Here is a 21,669-nt window from a genome sequence, read left to right as displayed (position 1 = left end):
CATCTTCAAGTAATGAGATGTAATAAGACCTTGCAAATGGAACATCAATACTTACCTTAGAGTTTTAAGTTGGTTGAGCTAGATTTCTATGGTTGTCATTGGTTGAAAGTTCTACTTTTGGAGTGCCCAAATTTAATTGAGCTAAACATAGCTGAGTGTAAGAACTTGGGTGAGTTTCTCAATGATATTTTTTGGATTTATAAACATTTGTGTCAATTTATACTATTGATTGTTTGCTTTTACTTAAGTGCAGAGACTATAGTCATTATGTGAGCTGACTAAGGTGAAGGCATTGGGTCTTTCGACAGTGGTGCATGAGTCTCTTGTTGAACAGGTAGACGAGACAGTTACTTTTGATACGGACAATTGAAGATGTTGTGAATGCTATTATATTTTCTTATGTTTGATTTAGTTGGGAATGCTTTTGGACTTGTTCTGTAACTAAAAGATGTTGCCGTAGTGGGCCATATTTAAGTTCAGTTTTTTAGCAGTGAATACTATTGGACTTGTTTTATATTGAAAAATGATATTGCACTAAAAATTAGTTGTTTACCATATTTCTGTTTTTTTAGTTGTGAACCATATTTCTGTTTTTTAGTTGTGTCGTAATAACGAACTCTTCATAATTATTTTTATTGTTCTTGTTTGAATTAATAATACCAAAGGCCCTCTCTAATTAATTACCAAGTTGAAGTGGTTGATTGCCTTTTCTTCCAGTTACTTAAGGTGAGTTTAGTGTTCATTTCCCAAAGTAAACGAGTTTGGCCTGCGCTAGCTTGTTCCAACGTAGTAACAGCTAGCCTATCGGGTATGATCAAACAATATTTAACAACTTGATTCAGCACTCTGCTTTTAGTTGTCATCGAACTTTTGTTTTCACTTTCATTATGTTTTATGGACCTCATGGTATCATGATTCTTTCTCTGTTCGAAAGATGTAGGTGTCATGAATTTTCATGTACAAGGTTGAATTTGGTCAACGCTTTGGATCGAATATTAAGATGAAGTGTTGATCTTTCGAGGGGAAAAATCACATCCATCATACTTAGTGAATATACTTAAGTGGACAGAACCAAATATCATCAATCTGGGGCATCCTACCTCAATTTTCATCAAGTTTGGGCATTTTATGCTCAATTCCTCTTTATAAGAATTCAAAGAACCATCAATTAATACATATAAACAGTCAATCTGGGGCAAAATTGTTCACGGCCGTTTGAAGAGAGAGAGACTGACAAAAATATTTCAGTGCGTTACCTTTCTTTTTGTTAAACTACATATATATAGGTTTAGGCTTACAGATTATTTGGAGTACACTCCAAGCTTTCCCAATTTGGATAGGAATAAATTACAAGGTTTCCTGTTTTGGATAAGAATAAGGTAAACTACAATTTTGGTTTATGTGTTTGACTTGAACAAAGTTATGGTCTGAGGGTCTCAATTTTGTCAAAATTGGTGTATATGGGTACATCAAGCTAGTACACTTATTTTTGTCCAAGAGTTTTGATTTTTAAGGCTGCATTAGTTTGATGCCATATAGCAATTGGTGATGGAACAACTTATTTCAGTGAATTAAGGATGACTAATAAATTATAAATAGATAAAATATATAAATAAAATTTATCAAACCAAATCTACACCCAATGCAGATGATTGGGAAGACTTTTGTATTTTGCTGAAGAACAAGAAACAGGGTTTTTCTTAAAAGAAAAGGGGAAAGAAAATACATATAGGAATCAACATTGCTTTAGTTTATCAAACCAAATCTGCACCCTATGGCTCTTCAACTTTGATTACTACCACCAAAGACAACGGTCATGGCTCTACCACCTCATCTCTAGGCAACAATATCAGCTTAGTACTCATGAAAAATCTTATTTCTAGGAAGCGTAGAAGCACCTGTTTCCATGGAGCGTTCTGTTTGTTTGAAGGGCCTGTTAGACAATGCGGATGGGATGACTGTGAACACTACGAGTGGCGATCTGACCTCATGCACACCATCTTTCCAAGTAATAGAGCCTGATATAATTGGCACCTGAGTAATAGCTGGACCACTGACTTTAACAGTGAATGGTTTCTTTTCTCCAACTCTAGTGAATTCAAGAACAGAAGGCTCCACCTTCACCTTGAGAATTTTAGACACAACAATGGTAGCATTGTAAGTGGAGTTTGGTGAGCCAACATTGGTGACTGTCCTAGTGAAATTTCCCATGATCTTGTGGCCATCTTCTATGGCTAGTGAGAAGGAGGGGTAGTTGAGATCCCATCCTCTGCTACCTCTGATACCCTTACAAGCACTGTTGTCACTTGTGATTACTTGTAGTGTGGAGGTGTTGTAGCCTTGTTTGCACAAGAAGTTAAGGTAATCTTCCTTTGATGCATCATAAACTAGCCCTGCTTCTATTGCCCCTTCTGGGTTTAGGAGGCCAGATCCATAAGCAAACTCTCTATCATCACTGTGCTTTGGGTTCATGATTTTTGCTACATTGGAAGTTATATGTATCAGCACAAAGTTAGTGATGAGAGGGTGTAGAGAAATTTAAGAAGAAGATTATATATCTTTCCGCATATGTTTATTTACCTGTGGTCATGAGGGCAGATTTGATAGCTGAAGGGGACCAGTCCGGGCGAGCAGCCTTCACAAAAGCTGCGGCTCCAGCAACATGTGGGCAAGACATTGATGTTCCGGAGTCTATGTAGTACTTAGAACTCCTTGTGTCCTTTGAGTAAACTGATGGGGATGCAAGAGGAGACCAACCCGCGAGGATATTAACTCCCGGTGCACTAAGATCAGGCTGCTCTTATGCAAAGGGTCAATTTGTGAGTGTATGCAAAGGATATTAAAAGGATGCTATATATGTGTGTGTGCTGATTTCTTTTACCTTAAGAATGTCTGGACTGATTGGGTTGGGGCCTCTTGCTGAAAAAGAGGCTGCATAAGGTGCCATTGGATCCTTCCAAACCTCACCCACCAGAATGGTTGCCTCTGGATTCCTGAAAAGGCAATACATTATCATAATTATTATGTTAAAGTTATCACAATTGTAGCAAATAGATACGTTTGGTGACTTTACTGGGCAGTTCTTATGTACTCCAATACTGAAGCAATGTCTTCTTTACTGATCAGTGTTGCTGGCAGGGGAAGAGGGAAGGCAAGCTCATCGAGAAACCGTGAAGGCATTATGGTACCCACTCCATCTGCCATTATAACGCCAGCACCATCCGTGCGAGCTTCACATAGAACAATCTTTCCCTTAACTTTGTTAGCATCCAAGTCTCCTGGAGTGCAATCTCTTGATTTTAGGGAGATGGAATTGCCAGAAACATTTGTAGCATCTCCTCCCCAAATCAATGGAAATGTAGTTCCATTAAGATCAAAGTTGTTGATAACGTGACCCTGTCACGATATACCAATTTGGGATAAAAGTTACCAACAAATCAAGAACTAAACATGATGCGAAACAAAACAAGTCAATGTGAGAGATACAGAGGAGTTGACTTTGCTCACCGTGAAGATCTTGCCATTCCCAAGAACTAATTGGGACACAAATTTTCTGTCAATACTGCTGGCTCCTACTGTCAACACCCAAGGTGAGTTATTCCTGATGGCACCTCGCTGTGGTCCGCCATTTCCTGCAGAAGCTGCAGTGAATATTCCTTTTTTGATAGCATGGAAAGATCCAATGGATATTGGATCTTCCCAATATTGGGAGTCTGCTGCCATTCCTATGGAAGCTGATATAATATCAACCCCATCAGCAATTGCATCATCAAAAGCTGCAAGGATATCTACGGGGCCACATCCGAAAGACCAACAAACTTTGTACACTGCAATTCTTGCATTGGGGTCTCCACCTCTAGCAGTCCCTTTTGCTAGACCATAGAAACTTGCTCCTTCCACTTCTCTGCCTGCTGCAGTTGAGGCTGTGTGAGTCCCATGACCTGCTGTATCCCTTGGAGATCTTGTGTCTGTGTGGTTATAGAAATCTAGACTGTTGTAGTATCGCGCTCCAATGATTTTTCTGTCAAAAGTTTGGGATTATTTCCCTAAGTTTACAAGTCAAAAAGGTTAAACATTTCAAAAACAGAGGAAATTGCTCTGCTCACTTGTTGCAGGTGAAGTTCTTTGAAGTTTGACAAATTCCTTTAAACGTTTTTGGTGGAGGGTCAAAGTCTTTGTCACTGAAGGCATCTAATTCTGGCCAGATACCTATAAAAGTAGCAAAACGTCCACAAGTATTATTAACTTTGTTTCTTTTCCCATAATTAAAAATCCCAAAAGGTTAACAGTTGCATGCTAGTTTAGTCTTATATAGCTTATTGATTGACCTGAATCTATAATAGCAATAACTACATTCCCTCCCTTTGAAGGTTTAAGGTCGTATTTGGTCAATCCTAAGAAGTCCCATGATCTTGTTGTGTGAAGTTGTAGAGGAGTGTTAGGGATAACTGAGACCACCCCTTCCATGTCTGTAAAATTAAGAAAGTCAATTTGAATCAATTGAAAAATAGTGACATAATTGACAAACATGCATTATATATACATATATATATATCCTCTCTTTAATAATTTGTGTGAAAATTAGTGGTACCTAATAGCATTGCAACATCCTCATCAGATAATTTAGCTGCAAATCCATTGAAACTCCTACCATAACTGCAGATTAGTGATTCCTTTGCAGCTGCAGCACTGCAAGTAACAATGTTAAACGCTTTTAGTTTAGGTGCACTAATTTGAAGTACTGGATCATGATTATAAGGGGAAGAAAAACCAAAAATTATATTTTCTCAGAAGTATGGATTTTTCAGAATAACCTTCCAAGAACACTTTCTAGTATGGAGTGGTGATGCATGGAGTCAGGCTTGGATCCCACAAAAACATCAATACCCGTTGGTTTCTCTCCCATATATACCACATGGACCTGCATTCATCGGAAAGTGCCCCATTAATTTACATGTAATTAGAGTAAGTTGTTGAATTTGTTCAATTGATTACCTTCTTTTCTTGAGAATGGCAATGCATGAGAAAAGTTGCAAAAGAGAGAAGACAGAGAACAGTGTGAAGCAGCTGTGGCATGGCCATGTGTAATTTGGGTTTCTAAAGCTCTGACCAATTATGACTCCAAGGACCAAAGCTAGCTAATGTGGTGTCTCATTGAATTTAAACTTATTTATAACATAATTTTAGATAAATTATTTCTGTTGAAGCTTCCTAAAAATGGCTTTTCTGCTTCATATCAGAGTACTAATATCAATAATGACATTGCTTGATAAAAAGATGGTCCTTCGGTTGCTTTTTGTTTGTGTGACAATGTCGATTGTATGTATATATACATCCTATATGGTGTTTCCTGGTGATCGAGAGTTTGAGGTTGATATACAGAGACATTGAATATCTACTGTAATTTGTTGATATACAATATTTTACTGTAATTTGTTTTTCGGCTATTAAAAAAATTATTTACTCTGTCTCTCTCTGGCGCCGTTTTTTTGGCCATCCACACACGCTTAAAGCAAACAATGACTTAAATTTTAGGGTCATGAGGCACTCACTCTCTTGCCTTATATATTAAACCAATTGACCTAACAAATTAAGTAAACACTTCTGGTAGATCAAAGATCAATACATGCATATTCTATTCTCTCTTTCAAGTATGTCGAAGGTAAAGTACTAATTATTTTAGTAGTCTAAATTCACCTACATGTGTATAAATTCAATGATTCATTATTTTCATTTGTTGGTTAACTTCGTTTACTTAGACCTATGAACTAGGGGAATCAAAGTGATCGTTCAGTATATTAGTATAATTACTAAGCATATTGGAGAAACCTACCTTTTTTTTTTTTTGGCCTTTCATGAAAAGGAAAACCAACAAGATGAATTCGTAATTTTAATTTCAATAAGAAAATGTGTTAATTCATTGGAATTTTTTTTTTTTTATGCAAATAGTTCATTGGATCTTACATATACAAAGAAAGTGCCTATATAATCAAATTTTGCTATAAGGTCACCTTCTTTATCTCTTTCTACGTTCAAGATCGAATATAACCAAAGATTCTGTTTATCATAATATATAGTAAGTAATCACCATTCTTGAAGAGGATGTGGTGTTACTAACCAAATATAGCAAACATATATAGAAACAAATAAAATAGGTGTAAGGTTCCGGCTCTCCCATTTTTTTTCCTTAATTAACACTTCATTATATTCTCAAATCTAAAACCTCAATGCAAAATATAAGAGAGTGTTCGAATGATAAAAGCATCAAAACGTGTTTTTTAGTTTTAATTAAAATGCCACATTTCAATTGATTAGATATACCAATCAACATTGCCATATAGCTAGTTAGTGTATCAGATACATTTAATAAATTCTCGTGATTAAAAGACAATAAAAAATGGTTGAATTCGGCCCTTTAGCAATAGGCTAAATATTTTTAAGCACAACTAGGCCAAATGGGAAGGAAAAGAGGAAGAAAACACTACAAAAAATGTGAGCAAAGCCTAACCTTATTGATGGCATAGAATGGGGTAACAATTGGGTAATTTTGTGCCACCAATGAGGGGTGTGCTTTGCTTACATTTCTTGTAGTGAAAGTGGAAACTCTGATGTCGAGTGTGGTAAATGCTCTCTATATATCACATGAGTAAGAATAATAAAATTTATTTAATTTTAGAAACGCCTTGAAAATCAAAGTAAACATATCAATCAGGAACAAATTAATATATAGTAAGAGAAAAAATTTCTCTCTCTCTCTCTCTCTCTCTCTCTCTCTCTCTCTCAGTTGACCACTCGGCAATTGAGTCTCACTTCTCCATCCTCAATCACCCCAACATTTCCAAGTTTCACCATGGAAGCCGCAAACTCCTTAAAGAAGAGACTTTGGTCATTAGCAAATGACTCAACAATCCACCTAGTCCTGTCATCACCAAACAATGCTTGATCCGATCCAAACACGCCCTTCCCTCCCATTAGTCGCTTGTAATAGTCATTGTCAAAAGTTGAGGACGTTGAGTCCAACAACTCTCCAGCACTGCGATCCCTGTTTGGTTTTGAGCATTGCTTTCTTAGCTTTTCAGCAAATTCATTGTTCATGCTCGGGTCAACATCATGCACAGGACTAAAGTTACGAAGCCGGGATTCAAATGAAGAACAATGCGAAAACCCAAGAGTGTGACCACCCGATAGAGCAACCAACTCTTTCACTCCTAAGCCTCTCTTGCCAAAGCTTTGAATCAGTTGGGACACATTGAAGGTTGGAGCTGGTAAGTTGATGGTTTCATTAGCTCTTGACACCCTTCCATCTTTCCTTCCTTTTAGCACATTCCAATTTGGACCTCCGGACTAGCAAGAAAGTACTATTAATATATTGTACAAATGTATGTGAAATATATATGAGTACTGCTAGGTTCATTGGACTTGTTTATGTAGCAGTGCTTTAGTTATTTATTTAATTTAAGTTCAGAATCTCATTTATTTTTAACAAGTAAGATATTGATATGTGTGACTAAAAAATGATTTCGGTACCTACCATGGTTACTACATCTCTTGCGGCAATGCTAATTATATCAGCACAAGAAACTGTGTGAGGACATGCCATTTCTAGCTTAGCTTTGGCCTCGTCGATCACGTAGAATGATCGGACTGAGACATTGGGAGGGCCATCTTTCTCTGCTTGCTGCGCTGGGGTTGAGTCTAGCAATAACGACGCATCACATCCCTAATTAACCAATAAGCAAGACAATTAAGTACTCATTAATATATTATAAACCCAATTCTACAATATTAATGAGACAGATATATATATATAGAGAGAGAGAGAGAGAGAGAGAGAGAGAGAGAGAGAGAGAGAGAGAGAGAGTGATGAGAGGGAGAGATTATACGTATATACCCTTATGAAACAATCATGGAAGAACATCCTTAAGATACGAGCTGGGACTTTAGGGTCATGCTTGGAAGCATTATATACCGTTTCTAATATGATTTTCTCAGCTTGGGGACACGTTTGATCATAATAGTGGGCATTGAGTGTGGCTTTTGATTGTGTAATCATAGTTAGAACTAGAAAAAATGAACTGAAGAAGATTGTTTTTGGTGCAAACATAGCCATTTGGGCCGGGATGGACAGAGATTAAGATAGGAAAGAGAAATTAAGGACAAAAGTCACAAGACCAAGATATATATATTAATCCAGGGCAATGAGAAATTCATTGGAATGGACAAGTATATATAGTGATTTTAATAACTAATGTAAATGGAATTCAGTATTTCATGTACATTATTGATCGTACTTTTAACTTTTAAGTTACTCAATATATAGAGGAACAACCACGTATGTACTAGAACATCCTTGACCCTGCAAGCATTTTAGCCTGTGTGTACTTTGAGGCCAAGTATAAACACCTAAGCTAGGTAGCTGTTGATTATAGCTTATAAAATCAACGTTTAGTTGGATGGATTAAAATTGAAGTATTCCAAATAAAGCAAAGTTTCATATGTGAACAGTGTTAAATATGCTAAAGTGACTGTTGGCTTATGTCTATCAGGTTGGTTTATGCCAGCGGTTGGTGACAACTGACAACCGGGAGTACAACATTTCTGTACTTGCAAAGAAATTTAATAGAGAGATGTACAACATGGCCAAAAAATAAAAATAAAGAGATGTACAAAAGAAATGCCACTGAAGTTGGACTTGACTCCCTTGAGGTTGTGTTCATGTATGACCAAAGTTTAGAGTTTGGGTCACGTTCCAACCCACATCAATCCAGCATTGATATATGTAATTAAGCCCACACTACTGGGCAAGTTGAAGCCCAGCCCAACTTATCTGCAAGTATACAGTTCTTGTAATTCTACCAATTGAATGAAGAAGAAAAAGGCTTAATTATGTTCAAGAACCTATTGAAATTATCATCTGCTTCTTCTGTAGAGGAATCATACAAGGTCCAGCCCTTTGGGAGAGTTGTGGAATCATTAGAACTTGTATCCCCTGAAACAAAACCCATTTTAGCAGCCTCCCTCAACAAATAATATACAAGTAAAAAGACAAAACATTTCACCGATAAAAAAGCAACAAAAAATTGTTTGTATCATAAATTGCACTAATTATCATACCTATTTACATTCCTTTATCATATAATTTGTCAAATCCGATTTGTACAATTTCCTTATTTTAATTGTCACATATAAGGTAAATGGAAAATAAAGGAAGGAAGTGAATTGGGAAAGCCATATGATGTGACAAAACTTAATTAATGGCCAGCAATGGTAGGGGGTAGGGACAGATAAGGATGATCTTTGAAGGTTCTTGATGATTACGTGGCATAATCTAGTTGGTTGTATTCTTTATCCAAGTGAACTACGTTGCAGGGGATCACCTTTATCAAAGCCCCACCCGAAGATTCCGAGCCCACAGAAACTCACATACGAGGGGCAAATCACCAACTAATGAAACGGGGCCCACCACGTGTCAGCATCGCAAAGTCCCAAGACGTAAGTGAACAGCCTCCCACCGTTGAAGGGCCCCCTTACCCTATAAATAAATGGATAAAGCGTTTGGGGGTCCCGCTCCTTGGTAGGGATCGCAAAGTGAAAGAGGATAAGTGGGGGCTCTTCTGATTCTCTCTCTAGGGTTTGTTCCTCTCTCTCTCTCGCTCTTTCTGTTCCTTTAGTTTGAATAGTTTCATAATTTTATATTAGCAGAAAAAGTTTGCTATTTCTATTTGCTCAAATAGTAGCTTTAATCTAATCATCCTTTATAGTATGAACAAAGATTCAAACCCAGTCAGAGTATCGTACCCTGTTCTTGTTCTGTTTCTACTGCTTATCCTGTTCTTGTTTTGTTTCGTCAAATCTCCTCGTTTCTTGGCTTGTTTTTTTGTGATTCTATCTGGGTTTGTTTTTGTTTTTCCAAATTTTTATGAGTGTCGCTACGATTGTTGAAATTTCAACAGATTTTCTCTTAGAATTTCGTTGAAGATGGATGCAAATCAGAGCCAGAGCGTTGGAGAAAACAACAACAACCAACTTGTCAACATCAACGACGAAGAACAACACAGCAGTAGCACAAGCAACAACGACGACAACAACTCAGGTTCTGACCCGTCAGTGGCGAACCCACCGGAGCCAAATTTTCCGGCGACAGTGCCGTCAATGAAAGAAGAGCTGACCGACACAGTCCAAGAATTCGACGAAAGATCTCTCTCGATGGGTCTCATTCCGGTGCCGATATCGATGCCGTCGGCGAAACCCATTGTGGCGGCGAAGAGGCCATCGAAGGACCGCCACACGAAGGTGGAGGGGCGAGGCCGGAGGATCCGAATGCCCGCCACTTGTGCGGCCAGGATTTTTCAACTGACGCGAGAACTGGGCCACAGGTCCGACGGTGAAACCATTAGGTGGCTACTCGAGCACGCTGAGGCAGCTATAATTGAAGCCACGGGCACAGGCACAGTCCCAGCTATTGCGGTGTCAGTGGGTGGCACGCTGAAGATACCAACGACTTCACCAGCAAGACCCAACGGTGAGGTAGCTGAAGTCCCCAAAAAGAGAAGGAAGAGAGCTTCCAATAGTGAGTTTATCGATGTGAATGAGCAGAGCTCTGTGTCTAGTGGGTTGGCACCCATAGCGCCGATGAGTTATGGCGGCAGTGGCGGCGGTGGCGGCGGTGTTGGCGGTGTTGGTGGTGGGGCACATGGGTTGTTGCCCATGTGGCAAGTTGGGGCAAGTGGTGCGACTGGGCCTTTCTTTATGTTCCCTAACGCTGGGGCTATTCCAAACCAGGCACAGCTTTGGGCTATCCCAGCTGCGGATGCAACAGCAGCAACCCCTATTTTTAATTTCCAAGCCAGACCCATTTCGAATTTTGTCTCGGCTCTGCAACCAGGAGGTGGTGATGGGCAGGCCTCTTCCGGGTCGGTTTCGAGTGGTGCGACTTCGGGTTCGGGTGGGAGTTGTTCGTCGAGTATGGGACCCAGTTTGGGTGGTTCAGCCTCTGGGACTGCTAGTAATACCATTACTAGTAGTTGCACCAGTGCTACAACTGCTACCCCTCCTACCACTACTCAGATGCTGAGGGACTTTTCTTTGGAGATTTATGACAAGAGAGAGCTTCAGTTCATGGGTCGGTCTGCAAATTCACACACGCCATACTCAAAGCCTTAAATTTTGAGTCAACAAATTTCTAGTGGTTAGGGGTTTAGGCCTTTTTGTGATGCACAAAAATTCATTATGTTTTGTTTTAGGCCTTTTTGTAATGCACCAAAACTCGTTCTCTGTTTTTGTTTATCAGGGTTTTACCAATTCAAAGGCCCTTTTGCCTTCTCTCTTTACTTCGCTTTTGCTTTTGCTTTTGTTTTGATTGCAAGCAAGTTGCAAGCTGCATCTCTCTTCAAGTTTGCTTCATTTTGGACTGCCTTTTCAATTTTGATTAATTTTAGCAATTTTGGATAATCTTTCCTCTGCAAGGAGGTGGTCACGTGAAGTTGTGTGGCACCTGTAAGGTGGGACCCGTTTCGGGATATGGGAAAAAGAAGTCCACTTGAGGTTGGGTTGCACACGTGCATGGTTGGTGGGTTCCACAACAGTAGTGGGTCAACAAGGAAAAGTTGAGGTGGTCCGTGGACCAAGCCGAGTGGTTCTGTGTGGGCCACGAGGTGCGGTCATGTGATCTGAGCACGTGTCCATAGGAATGCGGGTCCAGTTGGCTATTTACGCTGACTCTTGTAGTGGTCCCTCCCATCCTTTCCTACTTTTGTGCACTCCAGGCTGGCCCTACTGACACGCGTCCTCGTTTAGCTGTCTTTGTGAGAGTAATTTTGCTGACACCCAAGGTCCATTTAGTAGAAGCATAGAATGGGCCGGATTAATATGTAATGGAAATGGAGACAGCACATCTAAAAGGGCCCATTAACGTTTACATGCCTAGCACATCTTAAAAGGGCCCAACACAGCATAGAGTCATTAGTCTCATAGACCAAACTATGTCAAACCTGTTTTGGTAACCCAACACTGAACAGGTGTAACACATTTACACCTTGAACTATTAGTAAATCATGCAAAGAATTTCAATAACCCACATATAGCTATTATCCACATTACTATGATGAACCAGAACCATTTTCTGCAGGGAAAAGCTAACATCAGTAACAATGTCAATGTAACATGAAGAGTTTGTTTTTTCCCTCTCCAAATCAGGGTTAAATTTCTTCACTTGACAAGTAAAACACATTAGTGGCTATTAACTAGTGAACCATTCTCACCGGTCAGAGCATTTGTTGTGTTGGCTGTATTGTCGTCAGGTTTCTTGGCATAAAATCGCCTGTACATGGAGTCAACTTCAGTGAGATAGTATGTACCCGGAGATAAAAGGCTAGTGTCCTTTCTAGTCACAAAGTTCTTCGCCCCATACCGGTGCTCCATAAGCTTTAGAGTTTCAACAAATATTTCAGGGGGGAACTGCAAAATAAGGTAAGAATTTTACAAAATTCTTAATTTGCAAAAGTAGCATAATGAGAATCCAAAAGGCTAACAGTGCATCAGATGCAAATGCAGGAAAGATTTGGCAGTGAAATCATAATGGCAAAATGGAAAAGAAAAGTTTACAGAAATGAATCGTAAGAAGTGCCTACCTCTTGTCTTGCTTTCAATTTCCCAGAAACATTCATCACTGTTGCAATGTTTGACAGGCTAAAAGGATATTGACCTTCTCGAATTTGATAAGAGAACATTGTAGCAGTTAAACCACTCCCATATGAGAACATAACCACCCGCTTACCTGTCTGAATATTAATAAACAGAGTAAACAGTCACACTTGGTTATTCCTTAAGATTGGAGTCAAACTGAGCAAGAATGGTGGTTCTGGCAGGAAAAATGAAAAGAGGATAGAGATCTCTACCAGTGAGCTATGCTTGTTGTGAAGTAGGGATGCAAATGCTGCATAAAGAGATGCGGTGTACATGTTACCAACTTGTTTTGGAATTAAGGTTGTTGGTTGCACCTTCTCAGCATATAGATGTTTTGCCACTTGCTGAGTTGCCTGTAGATTGGACAATAATTAGGAATCATCAGCATGAGGCTGACGCCCCCTGGTTATATTTTTATATGTCAGTAACTTCATCTTTGATGTTCTGAGTCTTCTGACATAATGGTCTCACCTTTTCAAGATCCCGGCTCTGATAGCTCTCATCACCAGATAGGCCTGAAAATGGGGATAATTTTTCTTTTGCAGCCTCATCAACAAAGCTGGCAAGAGAGCATTTAGAAAATAATTAGCAATTCAAAAGTGCTTGCGCTCTTTGCTTTTATCAACACACACACACACAAACACAAAATTGGATCATCTCTATAATGGGGTGAAGAAATGTGACAACAAACCTGGAGTTCCTCATGAAATCAATAAAGTACAACCGAGCAAAACTTTTTTGCACAAGCTGCAGTACCAGTTCAAGAAAATGGAATTAAAAAAATTATAAAAATCCGCCCTTACATGATCAGAGATGCAACAATTGCAGTACCTTGTTATATGGAGAATGAAATACAAAATAATTGGCATCTGAAATCGAGAATGGCCTACCCCCCAATTTCTCAAACCTATAAAGCAGTGATTTGAGATTTTTACTGGCACATATAGAACAAAATTTCTAACAAAATGAGAAAGAAAAATGCTTTATGTTTGTTCAGAAGAAATACTTCTCACAGAAACGTTTGTAGCAAGACTCAAGTGCCATTAGATAGCAAGTTTGTGACAGCTTTCCATCAACAACCTGTGAGAAAAAATTGCATAGACGAAATATAAAATTATTCAAATTTGCAGTACCAAAAGTTATAAAGCAATTAGAGTTCACAGGCATGAACCTTTCACATTTGTGATATGCACATAGTATTGCATTTTTCTAGGTAATATTAGCCATTTCAAGGATTCTGCATAACTGAATATACTGCCATGGGGGACTCATTTTAATACATTTATAACCATCCCACCACATTTAATATAAATATCCTTTACACCACACTAACATAAAATATTAGTGAGAACCTAACTTTTAAAAACAAGCTAAAATAAAAATCACAATTTTCAATAAAAGTGACAAAAAAACTGAGGAATTATTACTGGATATTCACTCGCAAGGTTGGGCTTGTAAAAATCATAGACATGAGACATGTGGCTGCCCCTAAATTGGCTTTCAGAAATAATAGGAGCATCAGGCCCTATCAGCATGGCAATTGCAGCTGCTCCTCCAGTAGGCCGGGCAGACCCTTCTGCATACACCTGAAACAAAGAGGATTCCCTTTGATCAAATTGAATATGTATATTCTTCAGAATTGCCTCATGCATGATCATATAAGATATTTTGGGTCTGAGAAAAGACAAGTATTGTTCCTTTTTAACCTTCTGAAATCCAGAGTTTCAAGAAGTTATTTGTGTCTCCTCATCAATTGACTATCAATAATTAATTAAAGAAGGTCCTCACATTAATCCTAAGAAGAAATGAAAGAGAAAGAACAGTTCAAGTTTAACCCTGCTTACAAAAGATCATACCGCACTGTCTGTGCACACGACAAGTCCATAGCATCCATCCCCATGAGTTACTCTCCACTCAGTTCACACAATTGAATAATGCTGCAGTTCCCCCATAGCAAGCATTTGTTGAGTCAACTCCCTCAATGTCAGTATTACCACATTCCTGTTTGTTTACATATGTTAGATGCATGGTTCATAAAAGACAAACAGGAGATGAACCATACTGTACATTCAATACCATATATTTCACAACACAATGATGTTGCTCACATTAAACTCTTGACAATATCTATATATATGCACAGTGCAATGCGTAGAACATCCGAAAGTAGATACATGTGATAGATGTACGGTTCAGCAACTGTTCATCATTTTACCAATAGATACTGAATTGCTTCAAAAATTATTTCTAACTTTTTTTGAAGGTACAGTGTAAAGTACCTATATCTTAACTTCTCCAATTTCATATAATGATCATAAGCCAAAGACTACATTGGTTGTCCCCATAACCATTATGTGGCAAGTTGGAATTCATCTTGCTGGCCGAGAACATCCCCCCCTTCTCCCAGAAGAATGAAGAAAACGATGCAACCTAGCAGAATAAAAAGTAAAGAAAGTACCTCAAAAATTTGCATCAGGAAGGTCTTAATTGACTTGCTTTTGTCGATTACAGTCTCACTGCCAACCTCCAGCCGCCCAATTTGTTTCGGATCAATTTTATAGTTCTCAAGGAGAGAAGTGACAGCTGTCAAACTGCATGTCCAAGGTCCAAGGACTAGTGAGCACCAAGATGTATGGACAAATATATTACAACTTCAGAATTACATCACTGTAAAGTATGTAATTGCCTAACAGGGGACTTTGTCTATCCAAAGATAATTTCAGCAATAACTATCCAAAATAGTAATGCTAAATGTTGCTGGCAGAGCCAAGAAAACTAACCACCAAATAAGACTACTAATACCCAAATAAACAGGTCATTGTTGCTTTGAGAGCACGAGTTCACAGAGCCATTACCCTCAACTGTAATGCCTTCACTCATATAGCTTAAAAAAGGAAAGCATCCAATTCCAACACAAAGCAATAAGCCACCTTCATCTTTCAGGAACATCAGATTGCTAGTTTTCTAATGACAGCTTAACAAAAAAAAAAAAAAAACATTCCAAGCAAAGATAAGACCGGTAACCTCATTGATATAACATCTTCCACTTCTGTACAAAACGCTATGCAATCTTGCCCAAGCCCAATAGTGTATTTTCCTTTGCTTGCACCATCGTGAGCCTCCAAAGCTTCCTATACACATGTTTAAAAACAAATTTGCACAACAAAGAAAAAGATATTTCAAAATTGAGTAACATGGTTTAGTAGACTTCCCCTGCATAATTGAGATTCATGTAAGTCCTGAGCAATAATGCTTTAATCAACAATTACAAGTAACATCAACATACGAGCATATGTAATATATGTTTATGTCTATGTATATATAAACCGTTATTTACAAGTACAAGGAAGCACCACCGTGGACCAGCATTAAGCTCTGTTTGGTTACCGAGAAAGGTAAAAGACGAACATGTTTTGAATTCACTATCCTTTATATCATACAGTTAAACTTACAAAACAGAAATAATCTCGATAGACCCATACAAATTCCAACTACATTCCGATAATTTATAATAAATCAGAATGATGACACAGGTTTTATTATACAATTTAGACGATGAGTACCAGAAAAGAAGAAATTAAAAGCTTTAAAACGAGGAAAAATTGTGAGGATCGTCACCTGCTGAATACAAGTAGGAGGAAAATAGATATCGATGGCGAGAATTCCCACATTTTTGGGTTGCGAAGCCATTTTTCGCCTTGTTTTCAAAATTGGGCTCTTACTGTTTGGGATTGAAGTGTTGGCTCAGCTACTTCTTGTTTGGAGAGTGAGAAAATGTAGCGAGTTTTGTGGAGTGGCGATGCGTGTGACACTGAGCTCGTTGGCGCTCGAAATTCGCAGACAAACGTGGTGGTGTCACTGCGACTGTGTGTGTGAGTAAGGCCAAACGGCGTCGTTAGATGAGAACAACGAGACGCTGTCGTTTAAGCTTAACCAGCGACACGCCGTTTTTTTGTTTTTTTTTCCGGTGAAAGCGACAAGCCCGTTCGATAATTCGGCAAAGTTTTATGTTTAATACTCTGCAAACACCGATTTCAACTTCCAGTTTCTGTTCTGTTTTGAAGTCTCTCCCAAAGTCTTGAACTTGGTAATGATTTCAGTCACAGGCACAGCATGAATGCTTTCTCTTTATGAGCACGCTTGCGGCAACGGAATTTTGGGCCACAATGGGTTGCAAAAGAAGTTTGTTTCCAAGCATTTATGTGGGACCTTTGGCAATATGGAATTCATAGCGCTCTTTCACAAAATGGACATTGTGTAGTTGATATGAGTATTACTATGCATTCTCCTAAATGGGTTCTCTTAGATTTGATTAAGAGATGCAATAGCTTGAGTTGTTTCAAGAAAATCCATGCACAGATACTAACTTCTGGCCTGGCTTGCAATAACTTGGTTGCTCACAATGTTGTTGGTTTTTTTGGAAAATCCGTTTGTCCTGTTAATTATGCTTGTGATTTTCTGAAACAAGTTGATTGGCGTATGAGCTCTTTGCCGTTTAATATGTTGATCTCTGGCTATGCTAATGGTGACACTCCAAGGGCTGCGGTTTTGGTATTTAGAAGGATAGTTAGAGATGGGTTTATGCCTGATATGTATACTATTCCAGCGGTTCTGAAATCTTGTGCTAAGTTCTTGGGGAAGGGAGAGGGTAGACAGGTTCATGGGGTGGTTGTTAAACTGGGTTTCATTAGTGATGTCTATGTGCAAAACTCGCTTGTGCATTTTTATAGTGTTTGTGGTGATTGTGGTGGTGCTAGCATGGTGTTTGATGACATGCCTGTGAAAGATGTGGTGTCTTGGACTGGCCTGATATCTGGGCATGTGAAGGCAGGGTTGTTTGATGAGGCTGTATCTTTGTTTTTTAGGATGGATGTGGAGCCGAATGCAGCGACTCTTGTTAGTGTACTTGTGGCTTGTGGGAGAATGGGATATTTGAGTGTGGGGAAGGGGATTCACGGTTTGATTTTCAAGCGTTCGTGGGGAACAGATTTGGTGGTAGGCAATGCTATCATGGATATGTATGTTAAGTGTGAGAGTTTGGGTGATGCAAAGCAAATTTTTGATGAGCTCCCTGAAAGAGATATTGTGTCCTGGACTAGCATGATAAGTGGATTGGTGCAATGTAAACGTCCAAGGGAATCATTGGAATTGTTTTGCAAGATGCAAACTTTAGGCATCGAGTCTGATAAAATTATACTTGCTAGTGTGCTTTCAGCTTGTGCTAGTCTGGGGGCTCTTGATTATGGTAGATGGGTCCACGAGTATATTGATCGTCGGGGCATCAAATGGGATATCCATATTGGAACAGCTCTGATTGACATGTATGCGAAGTGTGGTTGTATAAAGATGGCATTGCAAACTTTCAATGAATTGCCTTGTGGGAATGTCTCTACATGGAATGCATTGCTTGGTGGTTTAGCATTGCACGGACACGGGCATGAGGCACTCAAAAAATTTGAAGAAATGACTAGGTACGGCACCAGGCCAAATTTGGTGACATTTCTAGCCCTGTTGACAGCTTGCTGCCATTCTGGTTTGGTTGATGAAGGCCGTCGGTACTTTTATCTGATGACAAATCAACCTTATAATCTTTCTCCAAGGTTAGAACACTATGGATGCATGGTTGATCTGCTATGTAGGGCTGGACTCTTGGATGAAGCTCAGGAATTGATAAAAACTATGCCCATGCAACCTGATGTGCTGATATGGGGAGCTCTTCTAAGTGCTTGCAAGGCCAAAGGTGATGTTGAGCTCTCTCAAGAAATATTAAACCGTCTCTTGCAACTTAAGAGTCAAGATAGTGGGGCGTATGTGCTTCTATCAAACATATATGCTACTAATGAAAGATGGGCTGATGTAACAAGGGTCAGGAGGTTGATGAAGAAGAAAAGTATACGAAAGGCGCCTGGGTCCAGCGTTATAGAGGTGGATGGTAAGGCTCATGAATTTTTAGTTGGGGATACTAGTCACCCTCAAAATGGGGATATCCATGTACTATTAAACATCCTTTCTAATCAAGTCTATCTTGAAGGGAGTTCTCACATCTGTTCCTGATAAGATAAGTATATACTTCTATTTTTCACAGTTGAGGGCCGTTCATGTTTTTTTAAATATTAATTTTTTTCTGCATTTTTTAATTTATAAATTGTGATATTTTGGGGAGTAGAGATTTGAACAAAGAATATTCTCTGTAGAGGAAAGGTGTCTGACTGTTTGAGGATGCATCTCAAAACCAACTGGACCTCCCCTCTATTTGAGCATATGAAGATAATTCAGTCCAACACACAGCTGCGATAAACTTAAAAGTTGTGCAAGATTTAGATAACAAAGAATAAGATTATATATCAAGAAAATGAATTCCTTGAAAGGTTCTGAAACTCTCTGTTAAAGAATGAACGCCACACATCTGTTTTCCTTTAACAGTTTAAATTCTGAACGTAAAACATCTTGTCTGCAAGGATGTTTAATTTTCTATACTCTGGGATGAATTAAAATAAACAAATATACATACATATGTATTGTTTAAACTTCAATGGTTTTCTGATTAAGAGCTGTATATCTCCACCGCTCCTTCTCCACAAAGTCTGCATCCAGGAACTGCGCAACAAAAGCCCAAAGCCTGTATGTGTCTTCAAAATTGGCCAGGAACCCGAGAGCAGCTGTAACCACTGTTATTCCTAGATCAGATTTGTCCTTTAACTTGTTTGTATCCATTTTCTTTACTCCACTTTCTCTTCTCTCTAGGATTCTCCCCTTCTCTTCAGCATACTTATCTGAGAACCAGATATGGTGTAAGAATGCATAACTAAGAGAAATGTTGCTTCTGTCGGCAAGTTTCTGTACAAGAACAGGCTCAACCTTTTCTCCTTTCCAATCAAATACATTGAATGCCAGAGCTGGCCCCCTGTCAAATTTTATCTTTGGCCCATAGATTCTGACCAAAGGAATTCCCTCTGTGTTAGGATGCTTAAGCTTTCTCAAAGAGCTTACCAGCCAATTGATCAGGTACCTTGCCCTGTTAGTGATCAGTATCAAACCCAGTGAATCCACTTGATCCAAGCCCCTGCATTCAACCTCTAGGTTCCCATTTCTGCTGCTTTTGGAATTCTCAACTTTTCTTAAATTGGCATGCTTTTCTGATTCCCCAATCTCTGAACTTTCCAGTCCTTCCGAGATTGCAATTTCTTCTGCACTCTCATAGGGTTCTCCTTGTTCCAATCTTCCTGTCTTCTTTGTGTGATTAGTTATCAAACCAGAGAAAGAACTTGATGTGCTTGATACATTTTGTTGCCAACCAGGTCTAGATGTCTGTTCAAGTTCCGTGTCTGTACCAGAGGACTCCGCTCTTAGTTGAAGCAATTCCTTTGCTGGAACAAGATTTACAATCCCTGTACTTGTAGAAGATTCCAGGACTGAAATAGCAGATTTCTTGACAAAGAGGCATGCAAAGCCAGATGGGTTTTCCCCACAAATCTTGTAGAAAGAAGAAATGAGGAAATCTGGTTGAAAGAGAGAGAGGCCAAAGCTATCCATATCTTTTGGTCCCAATGCACAAGCATCAACTAAAACATGCCACCCATTCTCTTGTGCTATGCTCATCCATATATAAGGATATCTGGAACCTGTTACTCTAGAATGTACTGGGAAGAGAAAAAGCCCCCTTTTCTTTTTCTTCTTCCTCTTACTCCCAATCATCTTCCTCAACTTTGCCGACTGAATCCTCAGCCTGGGCCACGAAAACTCTGCTGACATGACTTTGGCTCCTCTCTTTTCTGAGCTATCAACCATTGCTTCCACTGCCTCACTCTCATAGTCGTAAACTGTCAGAAGCTTTCTACTAGTTTTGAACGGGTAAGATTCTGCTACAAGTTTAAAAGCCGATGTTCTGTTGGCAGTGAAAACCATACTGTAATCATTTTCTGAAATATTAAGAAAACCCATGATCCTTTTTCTCATTGCAGATTCCAGCTCTGATTCTTGGCCACCATGAAGTAGCTGTGTCTTCAAATTCCCCGTCTTGTAGGATATACAAAAGAAGGGGAAATCCGAATTTCGTGGAGGGGATCGGGGCAGTTGAGCTGTGGATGAAGAAGGAACTATTTGTTTTGAGGACTCCTGTTTGTGTAGTTGAGAAGAGGAGAAGAGACCGATGCCAATATAATCAAGGCAGGCATGGTTGGACTGTGAGAGATGGTAGTATTCTTGAGCTCGTATTTGGTCCACTTGGACAGTCTCATAGTATCGCGGGTAAGCTTTGGTGAAGTCATTGAATGACTCCTGCAACGATGGGAGAGACTCATGGTTGGTGAACTGGGTATTTGGGAATATGGATGATGAAGTCTTGGCTGCAAAGTCATGGCGGCAAGCAGAAGAAGTGCTTCTGGATTTGGAGATGGTGTCGTGAGGCCCTGAGAACTTGAACAAGGGGGAGGGGCAGCAGCCACTGAGGCATTGTTGAGAGACCTCTTTCAGGCAAGGTGACTGCATTTTTCTTCTCTTCTCGCAGCAATTGTTGATAAGGTGTGTTTTCTGTTGGTAATTTTGTTGCTTTGTTCAATCATCATCTAGCAATAGTTTATAAAGGAGTGTTCTTTGTCTAGGAAAGTGTACAAGTTTTTACTTCGTCATATATGTGTTTGATTCGTTTGAACAGGTCAGGTCGCTAATACTATTATATACTTAACCAGGTGGCTAAGTTGACATTGTCTATACTGTATTGCATACATTACCTGTTAACCTTCTTATAATTTATTTCATACTAGCAGCATTTTCTAACTTGTTTCAGGGGGACCAATTGATCTGAACCAGTCATTCAGTCAACAAAGTGTGCAATGAAACATCAATTGCAGAGACTATGTGAAAGGGCATGATGAACATGTTGTCTGTGGAGCATGAACAGTGGTAATCATTTACATGCATTGTAATAACTAATGAGCTCTCCGAATTAGAATTATAGTGCTAAACTTTAACCTACAATTCCACACA

The 21,669-nt window shown here is 39.2% G+C and overlaps 6 protein-coding genes across 6 annotated transcripts; 2 read left to right on the top strand and 4 right to left on the bottom strand.

Moving 5' to 3' along the window:
• Positions 1 to 1,854: 1,854 nt before the first annotated feature.
• LOC147289494 (subtilisin-like protease SBT4.3) lies at positions 1,855 to 5,085 on the bottom strand. Its single transcript, XM_086237216.1, has 10 exons — positions 4,996 to 5,085; positions 4,815 to 4,921; positions 4,592 to 4,689; positions 4,329 to 4,469; positions 4,107 to 4,209; positions 3,508 to 4,021; positions 3,074 to 3,396; positions 2,882 to 2,993; positions 2,581 to 2,794; positions 1,855 to 2,480 (listed from the first exon to the last, which is right to left on the bottom strand). Exons 1-10 carry the CDS (start codon positions 5,080 to 5,082, stop codon positions 1,855 to 1,857), a joined length of 2,325 nt encoding a protein of 774 aa, XP_086093342.1. The 5' UTR covers positions 5,083 to 5,085.
• Positions 5,086 to 6,550: 1,465 nt separating this feature from the next.
• LOC147289493 (Peroxidase superfamily protein) lies at positions 6,551 to 8,167 on the bottom strand. The gene is made up of 3 exons (XM_086237217.1): positions 7,892 to 8,167; positions 7,532 to 7,720; positions 6,551 to 7,344 (listed from the first exon to the last, which is right to left on the bottom strand). Exons 1-3 carry the CDS (start codon positions 8,108 to 8,110, stop codon positions 6,781 to 6,783), a joined length of 972 nt encoding a protein of 323 aa, XP_086093343.1. The 5' UTR covers positions 8,111 to 8,167; the 3' UTR covers positions 6,551 to 6,780.
• Positions 8,168 to 9,574: 1,407 nt separating this feature from the next.
• LOC147289492 (TCP family transcription factor) lies at positions 9,575 to 11,322 on the top strand. The gene is made up of 2 exons (XM_086237306.1): positions 9,575 to 9,631; positions 9,954 to 11,322. Exon 2 carries the CDS (start codon positions 9,979 to 9,981, stop codon positions 11,161 to 11,163), a length of 1,185 nt encoding a protein of 394 aa, XP_086093432.1. The 5' UTR covers positions 9,575 to 9,631; positions 9,954 to 9,978; the 3' UTR covers positions 11,164 to 11,322.
• A 906-nt stretch (positions 11,323 to 12,228) lies between these two features.
• On the bottom strand, positions 12,229 to 16,417 carry LOC147289491 (hydroxymethylglutaryl-CoA synthase-like). Its single transcript, XM_086234825.1, is given in 13 exon segments — positions 12,229 to 12,456; positions 12,630 to 12,779; positions 12,897 to 13,037; positions 13,156 to 13,243; positions 13,376 to 13,431; positions 13,516 to 13,591; positions 13,691 to 13,764; positions 14,112 to 14,270; positions 14,541 to 14,579; positions 14,581 to 14,685; positions 15,143 to 15,275; positions 15,709 to 15,815; positions 16,303 to 16,417. Coding segments are annotated over 13 exon segments (1,428 nt in total). The 5' UTR covers positions 16,375 to 16,417.
• Positions 16,418 to 16,909: 492 nt separating this feature from the next.
• Positions 16,910 to 18,845, top strand: LOC147289490 (Pentatricopeptide repeat (PPR-like) superfamily protein). The gene has a single exon (XM_086238447.1). The coding sequence runs from the start codon at positions 16,951 to 16,953 to the stop codon at positions 18,736 to 18,738; it is 1,788 nt and encodes a 595-aa protein (XP_086094573.1). The 5' UTR covers positions 16,910 to 16,950; the 3' UTR covers positions 18,739 to 18,845.
• Positions 18,846 to 19,018: 173 nt separating this feature from the next.
• Positions 19,019 to 21,447, bottom strand: LOC147289489 (Pyridoxal phosphate (PLP)-dependent transferases superfamily protein). Its single transcript, XM_086238446.1, has one exon. It carries the CDS (start codon positions 21,169 to 21,171, stop codon positions 19,207 to 19,209), a length of 1,965 nt encoding a protein of 654 aa, XP_086094572.1. The 5' UTR covers positions 21,172 to 21,447; the 3' UTR covers positions 19,019 to 19,206.
• Between the last annotated feature and the right edge of the window lie 222 nt (positions 21,448 to 21,669).

This window comes from Dryas octopetala, chromosome 3 (assembly GCF_963921425.1).
Source record: "Dryas octopetala chromosome 3, drDryOcto1.1, whole genome shotgun sequence".
Classification (NCBI taxonomy): Eukaryota; Viridiplantae; Streptophyta; class Magnoliopsida; order Rosales; family Rosaceae; genus Dryas; species Dryas octopetala.
Note: the sequence above shows the minus strand (reverse complement) of the source record. Positions and strands in the feature narration are given on the sequence as shown.